The 10,975-nt window shown below is 32.1% G+C and overlaps 1 protein-coding gene across 1 annotated transcript; it reads left to right on the forward strand.

Annotated features, from left to right (window-relative positions):
- Positions 1-854: 854 nt before the first annotated feature.
- Positions 855-2,788, forward strand: LOC130974721 (uncharacterized). The gene is made up of 2 exons (XM_057899577.1): positions 855-1,301; positions 2,606-2,788. The coding sequence occupies exons 1-2, from the start codon at positions 855-857 to the stop codon at positions 2,786-2,788; spliced, it is 630 nt and encodes a 209-aa protein (XP_057755560.1).
- Positions 2,789-10,975: the final 8,187 nt, after the last annotated feature.

Consider the following 10,975-nt stretch of genomic DNA (forward strand, 5'->3'; position numbering starts at 1 on the left):
AACTCATAATTAGATTTATTTAAAAATTCCAGGTCTTACAGCTGAGATCGATATGCCAATGAAGACGTTGGGATTAATTAGGGGGCAGGAACATAAAGTCCTACATTGGTTGAAGAAATGAACAAGATGTAACACCCTACCACACTGAGCTTTACGTTTAAGTCATAAAATAGAGGTGGTGTGGTATTACAACCTCTAAAATAAAATGTTTACATATAATAGCAAAAATACTAGGAGCCTTGTAGAATAGATGAAATAAAAATCGTGAAATAAAAACGCAATGCTCAAGAAACGAGTTAACTTGCGTGCTAAGAAAATTATAACTATCAAGCATAAGATAATAAAAGTAGGAATAGAGGGCCAAAGATACGAAATATCAAGCTCCTAACTCAACCCGCGAAGTCAAGACTGGCCGGAGAATATATACACATATATATACATATCCAAAATCCAAATTTACATAAACAAAATCCTGTCTCTACATAAGCCTCTAAGAGGATAAAAAAAGAACAAGTTATGCGGAGAGAAAACTAAGTACATGTATATGTATGACTATGCAATCCAAAAAGTGACCCGACAACCACTTCGCTTCAGAAGCTCAGATACCTAAGGAGGTGCCTCTCGACCTGCATCTGAAAAACAACAACATATAGTATGGGGTGAGAACCAAAGGTTCTCAGTATGGTAAAGGTACCACACATATAAGATATAAGGTCCTGGAAATGCCAGAGGCAATCCTAGAACACCGACACTCAGATTATAAAGCTTAAAGTATTATCTTGAGGGTCAACGAAGAACAGGTGGTCCTTTATGTTTTTGAAGCTCTCAAGCACCCTAATGATTTTGAAGGGTGTATGAAAATAGATGTTATTGAACCACTTGTTCAAGAGGTACTGAAAGCTGAGGTGCTTGATGACATTCTGGATCCTATCTCTGAGTATGAATTAGTTGAAGTTGATAATTCACCACCCCAGAAGACTATGGTTCACACGCCTAGAGCAGAGGAGGAAGCCCCCAAGCTTGAGCTCAAATCCTTACCCCCTTCTCTGAAATATGTGTTCTTGGGTGAGAATGACTCATATCCAGTGATTATTAACTCTTCCCTGAAGCCTGAAGAGGAAGAAGCACTTATTTCAGTGCTCAAGAGTCATAAAACAGCTTTTGGGTGGACCATTAGCGACTTGAAGGGGATTAGTCCAACCAAGTGTATGCACAAGATCCTCCTTGAAGATGATGCTAAACCAGTTGTGCAACCACAAAGGAGACTCAATCCAACCATGAAAGAGGTGGTCCAAAAAGAGGTAATGAAATTATGGGAAGCAGGAATTATTTATCCTATTTTTGACAGTCCTTGGGTAAGTCCTGTGCAGGTAGTTCCCAAGAAAGAAGGGATGACAGTGATCAAGAATGAAAAGAATGAGCTTATTCCCACAAGAACGGTCACAAGATGGAGAATGTGTATAGACTACAGGAGGCTCAACACTGCTACAAGGAAGGATCATTTCCCCTACCTTTCATTGATCAGATGCTTGAGAGGTTAGCTGGTCATGCATTTTATTATTTTCTAGATGGATATTCTGGATATAATCAAATTGCAGTGGATCTTCAAGATTAGGAGAAACAGCATTGACATGCCCCTTTGGAGTATTTGCCTACAGAAGAATGCCTTTTGGACGTTACAATGCTCCAGCAACTTTTCAAAGGTGTATGCTTTCAATTTTTTCTGATATGGTTGAAAAGTTTATTGAGGTATTTATGGATGACTTTTCTGTTTTTGGTAATTCTTTTGAATCCTGTTTTAAGCATTTATCTCTTGTCTTGAAACGGTATCAAGAGTCAAACCTTATTTTAAATTGGGAAAAATATCATTTTATGGTTACAGAAGGTATTGTTCTTGGACATCGGATTTCAAGTAAGGGAATTGAGGTTGATAGAGCAAAGGTGGAGGTAATTGAAAAATTACCACCACCAACTAATGTTAAGGCAGTCAGGAGTTTCTTGGGTCATGCAAGATTTTATAGAAGATTTACAAAGGATTTCTCTAAAATTGTTAAACCTCTAAGCAACCTGTTGGTTGCTGATGTTCCTTTTTGTCTTTGATTCTGATTGTTTGCATCCTTTTGAAAATCTGAAAGCAAACCTTACCTCTGCTCCCATTATAGCTCCCCTTGACTGGGATCTACCATTTGAATTAATGTGTGATGCTAGTGACTTTGCTATAGGAGCTGTTTTAGGACAGAGGCATGGTAAGCTTGTACATGTCATTTACTATGCCAGTCGTGTGTTAAATGATGCCCAAAAGAATTACACAACTACAGAAAATTATGCTGTTGATAAGTTTAGGTCCTATTTACTTGGTTCTAAGGTTATTATTTATACTGATCATGCTGCTTTGAAGTACCTTCTAACCAAACAGGATTCTAAACCAATATTAATCAGATGGGTGTTGCTCCTTTAGGAGTTTGATATTGAGATAAAAGACAGGAAAGGGTCAGAGAATTAAGTAGCTGACCATCTTTCCAGAATTGAGCCTGAAGCAGGAGTACAACCACCCACATCTGTGATTGAGACATTTCCAAATGAACAATTGTTCCTCATTCAGCAGGCTCCATGGTTTGCAGACATTGCAAATTATAAGGCCATGAATTTTATCCTAAGGGAGTACAGTAGGCAACAAGTGAAGAAACTATTGACTGATGCAAAGTACTACATTTGGGAAGAACCATACCTTTTTAAAAGGTGTTCAGATGGAATCATCCAGAGATGTGTCCCAGATGAAGAAAAATAGTAAATTCTTTGGCACTGTCATGATTCTGAGTATGGAGACCACTTTGGTGGTGAAAGGACAGCTACAAAGGTCTTTCAGAGCGGGTTTTACTAGCCGACTCTCTTCAGGGACTCAAGAGCATTTGTAAAGCACTGTGACAGATGTGAAAAAGAGCACATGACGCGCAAGCGTCGCTGACGTGAACGCGTCAATCATGTGTGCGTGAAAAACAAAATTTGACAGAAAATTGCACGGGAGTGGCGCTGGACCCATGCTTGGCGCACAAACATGACCGCGCGTACGCGTACCCCACGCGTGCGCGTCGTTTGCAATTATCGCCATCCACGCGTGTGCGTTATTGACGCGTATGCATGACCTGCAAAATCGACGTAAAGGAGTGATTGGGCATAGAGTTGTTCTGCCTTGGGGCTGGCAGCGTGCTAGAGGCACAACTTTACTCACGTATACGCGTCCCTCACGCATGCGCGTCAATTGCAAAAGTAGTCCTCCACGCGTGCACATGCATGACGCGCACGAGTCATATGAAATTATTGGTTCTCCAGCCATGCGAACAGAGAGTTGTGCATACGCGCGGCTGGCTTCGCGTGAATCGCACAAAACCCATGGCACGCAGACGCGTACCTAACGCTAACGCATCATTTAAAAAATTTGCGACCCACGCGTACGCGTGCTGCACACGTACGCGTCGCGTTCGCCGCACAACTACACTTGTTCGCCGCACAGTTTTCACTTTTCTTTCTCTCTCTCCCACTTCTAATTCTCTCTTGTTCTTCTATATTTATATTTTTCTTTCCTCTCACTATTTGTTTTTATTTTCAATCCTTCTTTGCTTGAGAACAAGCAAACCTTTAAGTTTGGTGTTGACGCTGCGCTTATGGGTTTTCTGGCACAAAAGGGAGGCGAATAATCTTCACAGAGGAGCACAACCTGAAGAATAAAGCAACCGCTAGGATAATTAAGGTGGTTGAGTTCCTTTCATTTTTTTCTTTCCTCCCCTCTTTTTCTATGTTATGTTCCGGTTTTCTGCTATTTTGCTTTGTCTGTTGCATGATCCTTTATTAGTGAGAATCTTAGGTCTAATTTAGTTTTCCCTTAACTGCTTTAATTCTGAAAAGATGTCTCATGTATTACCCACTGAACTTGAATTCAAATAAAAAATACAGAAGTGATATATTGCATGAGAAATTGAGTTAATTTTAAGAGTAGCCTTTTTTACTAAAAGGTGGTGGTCTTTTCTGTGATTTTTGAATGCATGATATGAACAGTACATATTTGAATTTGAATCAAGAGATGTTGATGTATAAGGAACAATAATTTAGAGAATTATTATGACTTCTTTGAAATAAACAAAAATTTAATCCTTGAAGCAAAAGAAACAGCAAAAGAAAAATAAATAAATAAATAAATAAATAAATAAATAAATAAATAATAAAAGCAAGGTCCAAGGCTCTGAGCATCAATGACTAGGGAGTTCAGATATGATTAAAAGCTCAAAGAGTTGTTTCCCTAGTCATATGCATGTGGTGTGATTGTGTCAAGTAATCCTTGAGATAGAACACTTAGAATCGAGACCAAGTGCGTTTAACAGAGTATGCGAAAGGCTTTGAGCACCACTGTCTGGGAGTAATTGAAAGAAAAATCAGGACTCAAAGAGAGTCCCCCAGTTAAGTGCTTGTGGTGTTTCTGTGTCAAGTAATACTTGAGACAAAATATTTAATGTCACGGCTAGACTCAAGGTGCAAAGCACCAAAGAAAAATAAATTAAAGTAAATTTTCTTGTGTTCAAGGATTAAACTGAAATGTAAATATCAGAGAATTCATAATATTATCCGGATTCTAATTCTGAATGACAATGGCATCCTTCTGATTCAAAAGAGAGTGAGATGCCAAACCTATCCAGGATTACAGTTATAAACCCCACTATAAAAAGAGACATGAGCTTAATCGAACTCTCATTCTCATGCAAATTCACATCCTAAGCTTATATTAGTTTTGGTTGCTTGAGGACAAGTAACAATTTAAGTTTGGTATTGTGATGCGTGAGCATCTTTTCTATCTTTTCCTAGTGAATTTGCATCTAATTTGTTGAGTTTTATCAAGAATTAATTATATTTTAGCCACTATGGATGCTATTTTGAGTTTTGTGCAATACTGTTTATTTTAGGTAGCATTCTGTGGAATTTGATGGAGTTTCTGCAGCACAAGAATCAAAGGAGATGGCTGCAAGGAGCGACGCGCACGCGTGCCTGACGCGTGCACGTGAATTGGAGGTATCCATAGCGACGCGTGCGCGTGACCGATGCACACGCGTGAATTGAAGATTTGCTCAGCGACGCGTCCACGTGACTCGCAGAAAAGACCATCGACGCGTACGCGTCAGTCACGCGTACGCATGACATGCGCCACGTACAAAAAAATGCAGAAAAATGCTGGGGATGATTTCTAGGATGTTTTGACCCAGTTTTCAGCCCAGAAAACACAGATTAGAAGCTGCAGAATGGACAAATCAAGTGGTCCCCACCCATCAGCTGAAGACTTGTTAATTAATTCGAATTTAAATTCAAATCTTATTTTTAGGAAAAGGTATTATTTTTAATTTTAGATAATTAGATTTTAAATTTATTATGATTAGTTATAAATAGGAATTTAGATGCCATCAGATCGGAACTCTGTATATTTTACCAGAATCCTTGTTTTCTTCTCTGAACGATGAGCAACTAATCCTTCATTGTTAAGGTTAGGAGCTCTGTCTATTTGTATGGATTGATTCATTTGCTCTTTCTAATTTAATTCATGTTTTGATTTATATTTCAATAATTGTTTTCGTTCTTTATTTTATGAATTTTGGTGGAACGGAAGTATGACTCATGTTCTAATTGAGTTTTTGTAAAACTTGGAAAAGCTCTTTACTTGAACAACAGCATGAAAACATATTATCCTGAATTTTTAATTGTTTGTATTTAACGGGATACGTGACATATAATCCCCTTATTTTTGGATAATTAGGATTCTTGTGACATATAAACTAGAAATTGATCATCACCCTCTAATTGGAATTAATTGACTAAGGAATTGGCAGTTAATGAATTTTAGAGGAGACTAGGAAGGTCTAAGGAATTAAGGTCTAGTCATATATAGTTTGCCATGAATTAAATCTTGCATGATTAAAATAGTTAGTAAGAAAAATCAATCCGGAAAATAGATATCTCTGAAACCTTAACTATTTCTCCATATATATTTCACAACTTCTTTACTGTTTGCCTTCTGGAATTCTTAATTTACTATTTAATGCTCTTTGAATACCAAAACACTCTTTTCTGTTTGTCTAACTAAGCCAATCACTTAACCATTGTTGCTTAGTGCATCAATCCTCGTGGGATTGACCCTTACTCACGTAGGGTATTACTTGGTACGACCCAGTGCACTTGCCGGTTAGTTTGTGGACTATAAATTACCTCACCAATAGTCGATTAAAATATATAATTGTCATATCAAAAATAATATTTATTATTTGTAATTTTTTTAACTTAACTATTTTTTCTTTAGTTATACTGAGAGCAAATAAAAATAGAAATTAAAATAACTTAAAAACCGAAAAAAGAAAGAAACTTCATATTCAAAAATTTAAAAATAACATATTAAAAAAGAATAGTCGTAATATATAAATTGAGGCAACAATTTAAATTTAAATTTATCTAAAATTAATTTAATCAAATACCAATATTAGAGTTAAATTACTTAAATAATATTTAATCTATTCTAGTCCTTAGACACATGTAGATTAGAGTCATTCTCGTAACGACAACCAACTGAAATAACATTATAAGTTTGAACATTTAGAATTCGTGTAAATTTAGATCATCCCCTTATTAGATAAGCTTCATCATCCGCTATCCATGCAATGCGACAAGGTATAGTATTGCCACACCGAGAAACTAAACTGACATTTTTTCTTCTCAATGGCATTGCATTGATGCAAAACAAGATCGGTAATTTCTGAAAAAAAAATCACAATATGTTATAAAATTATTTTAATTACGAAAAGCTTAAAATAAGAAAATTTGAATATATTACCAATCGTTGAAATTACATCTCCGAGTTTGACACGAATTTACCAAAACTGAACTTAAATTGAGGAAATTCAATCTCATTATATGCTCCACTTCGAAGATTTTCGGGCAGACGTAGAAAGTTTGGAGGGGATGGAACTTGAACTTGACCTACAAAAATTCGTAGAAATAATTTCTCAATAAAAAATCGAGTTCTTCCCAAAAGAACTAACTTTACCCACATTTCATTAGGTTGGTTATAATATATGAGTAGATCCAACCATCTTTCAGTAAAATAGAGTTTACTGTCCCTTCGTTAGACGCTTACATCTATGTAATTAGAACCCGAATCAGTAAATTTAACTTGAGATGGTATTTGATGGATGTGGTGCATGATAAACTATTGCGACAAAAGACAATCGCATTGGAATATTAGACGAAAAGATTAAGTTGGAGTAAGAACAATCATTAAATTATCAAAAGAATGATATAATAGAATGAGTATATAAAAAATACTATAAAAAATTATAAATTATACGTTAAAAGGATCAATTTTGATGAAAAACGAAGAATACATTTTTATTCTATGAAGTAATCAAGGAAGAATAATTAATTTAAAAAAATGAGTTGATTCTCAGGTCTAGACTCACGAACCACAAAAAAATTATATATAGCCTTTATTAGAACAAAAATAATTATATAAATTAGTTATTATTAAGTTAATTTTTTATTATTTACGTTATACATCATATATTTATCGTGATTGAATAAATCATTATCATATCATATACATTTTTTTATCAGGATTAGAATCATAGATTTTTGTTTTAATTTTTAAGGTATATATCAATATCAACAAGTTGTCAAAAATTACGATTAATTTAAAACTATATTCAATGATTGAAATTAAAATTATTGATAATTAACATAATTATGTATTAAATGCTGATTTGATGTATAATTATAAAAAATTGTTGACAATTAACATAATTATGCATTATGTAACGACCCATATTTTTAAAAAATGTAAACATAAATGAGTTATAATTTATTTTATTAATTAGAGTTTTTTATATTTAGAAATTATTTTATTAAAAATAATTAAATTAATTTATAACTATTTGAGTTCAATTAAATTTAGGTTCTTGTATATATTTTTTGTAATGATGAAATATTTTACGTAATTGAAACTATAATTTTAGTAATTTATAAGTAATGAAAATTATATATATATATATATATATTAATTTGATTAATTGACATTTTTAATTTAAAAATAGAATTTGGTTAAAAATATTATTATTGAGCTTGATATCCGCCAATATGAGTAAATATCGGTACTCTTCAATGAACTTAGCTTTGCTAATGTTTCATCATATATCTTTTATTCTTATAAACATTATGTTACTAATATCATTTATATTAGTAACTCATATATATTATTACTTATGTTTTAGTATATCCAGCTTTCTTAATTATCCGTTTAGGATATTTATAATTTGAATCGCTGACTCAGTAGCGCCAAACCGTGACGCATACCTCCTATTTCCACCCCCTTTCAGCTATAGGTGCAAAGATTTAGTGCGGAGCTATAGGAGAATAGAAGATCATGTTTACGAGTTGAGTTGTTAGAATTTATTTTTCCCTCATCGTTTATTGTTTTTAATTAGTCTTTAGAGGGGTAGGATTTGTTTTTGAGAATCTTGGAATAAGTCTATGTATTTAATTCTAAGTGAATATATATACATATATATCTTGGAATAAGTCTATGTATTTAATTCTAAGTGATATATATATATATATATATATATATATATATATAAATATATATATATTTGTGGTTAAGTGGTTCAAAATAAAAAATTTTCGTTTTCTTAATAACAAGTTTCGGTTCGTATTCGCGAAGGCTCGATATTAAATAAAGATAGTATAAGATAAAAAGGTTTAGAGGTAAGTAACGCCTAAGCTTTTAGTATAATCATGAGGTGCTAAACGTTAGGGTGTTACATTATGGTATCAGAGTAGTTCGTTTCTGTTAGTGTCTTGGGAATGGACTGACTATACTTCATTGCGTACTCTGAGTGTCTATCATGTAGTAGGACTTGTCCTAGTGACAAGAATTTGAGTTTCAGATGCATGATTGTCTATTGATTAATGTTGTTAGTCGACCGTAGCATCTCTCATGGTATTAGGTCTAGCAAACTTAATACTGATGAATCATGTATACGGAAACACTAATAGATTGTCATAGACGAAGTAGAATTAATAGGTGATGCGAATTATGGAATTCGCTATCATTAGAAGTTATGTTTTAAGGATTGAATTCGTTTCGACGTAAACTCTCTATTCGTGCTATGTGACTTGGTACAACCTCTTGTTTCATTATTTTCATTGAGATTCTTTGTCTCGGATTTTCCTCCTTAAAATGTGATTTGATTACTTATTTCAACCACACCTTATCGTTCTTGTATATCTTTGCTTGATTGTAATCCTATATGTTCTCTTGAATCTTTTCGAATATCCATCCTTGACGTAACTTGTATTATTCTTCGTAAATCCTGTTTTATATAAGTAGAGTTTGAACTTATTTTATTGTAACAATTTTCGAGGGTAAAAATTTTTGCAAGGTGGGTAGAATAATATAACTACCCACATTTTTGAAAAATAAAATATAAATGAGTTATAATTTATTTTATTAATTGGAGTTCCTTATTTTTAGAAATTATTTTACTAAAAATAATTAAATTAATTTTATAACTATTTGAGTTCAATTAAATTTAGATTCTTGTATATATTTTTTGTGATGATAAAATATTTTACGTAATTGAAACTATAATTTTAGTAATTTATAAATAATGAAAATTATATATATTTATATTAATTTGAGTAATTGACATTTTTAATTTAAAAATAGAATTTTGTTAAAAATATTATTATCGACTTCGATATCCGCCGATATGAGTAAATATCGTTACTCTTCGATGAACTTAGTTTTGCTAATACTTCATCATATATCTTTTATTCTCATAAACATTATGTTACTAATGTCATTTATATTAGTAACTCATACATATTATTACTTGTGTTTTAAACTTTTAATATATCCAACTTTCTTAATTATCCGTTTAGGATATTTATAACTTGAATTGCTGACTCAGCAGCGCCAAACCGTGACACATACCCCCTATTTCCACCCCTTTCAGCTACAGGTGCAAAGATTTAATGCGGAACTACAGGAGCATAGAAGATTATGTTTATGAGTTGAGTTGTTAGAATTTATTTTTCTTCGTCGTTTATTGTTTTTAGTCTTTAGAGGGGTAAGATTTGTTTTTGAGAATCTTGGAATAAGTCTATATATATATAATATATATATATATATATATATATATATATATATATATATATATATATATATATATATATATATATACCTTTGTGGTTAAGTGGTTCAAAATAAAGAATCTTTGTTTTCTTAATAACAAGTTTCGGTTCGTATTCACGAAGGCTCGATATTAAATAAAGATATTATAAGATAAAAAGGTTTAGAGGTAAGTAACGCCTGAGCTTTTAGTACGATCATGAGGTGCTAAAAGTTAGGATGTATATGTTACATATTAAATGCTAATTTGATGTATAATGATTGACAATTAACATAATTATATAGAAAAGAAAACATAGAAACTAAAATTAAATTTGTTAATTAATTGAAACTGGGTAGACAATGTTTGACAATTATTTTAGCATTTAATTATTGAAATCTATTATTATTATTATTATTATTATTATTATTATTATTAATTGATATCAATATAAATGGGTCACTATTAGCGTAAAACTTGCTACTAATAAAATTATTGTATAATAAATGAGAATTAAAATTGTATTAATATAATTAAAATGATTAAAAATATTTTTGATTGATAATTAGTTTAATAATGCATTAAATATTAATTTTATATAATTATAATAAAGATATTTTTTTAAATTAGTATAATCTTGTAATACTAATTGTAATATAATTGTAATATTGTAATATAATTATAATAAAAATATTTTTCTAAAATAAATTTAGAAGAGAGAATTTGTTAACTAATTGAAGCTAGTTAGACAATGGCAATTATTGTAGCATTTAATTATT

The sequence above is a fragment of the Arachis stenosperma genome, chromosome 4 (assembly GCF_014773155.1).
Source record: "Arachis stenosperma cultivar V10309 chromosome 4, arast.V10309.gnm1.PFL2, whole genome shotgun sequence".
In the NCBI taxonomy this organism is placed as follows: domain Eukaryota; kingdom Viridiplantae; phylum Streptophyta; class Magnoliopsida; order Fabales; family Fabaceae; genus Arachis; species Arachis stenosperma.

Bases quoted from the DNA above. Each gene is read 5' to 3' on its own strand.
- LOC130974721 (XM_057899577.1), top strand. From the start codon at position 855: ATGAAAATAGATGTTATTGAACCACTTGTTCAAGAGGTACTGAAAGCT. The intron at 1,302-2,605 runs GTAATGAAATTA...CTCATTCAGCAG, and splicing joins AAGAGGTGGTCCAAAAAGAG to GCTCCATGGTTTGCAGACAT.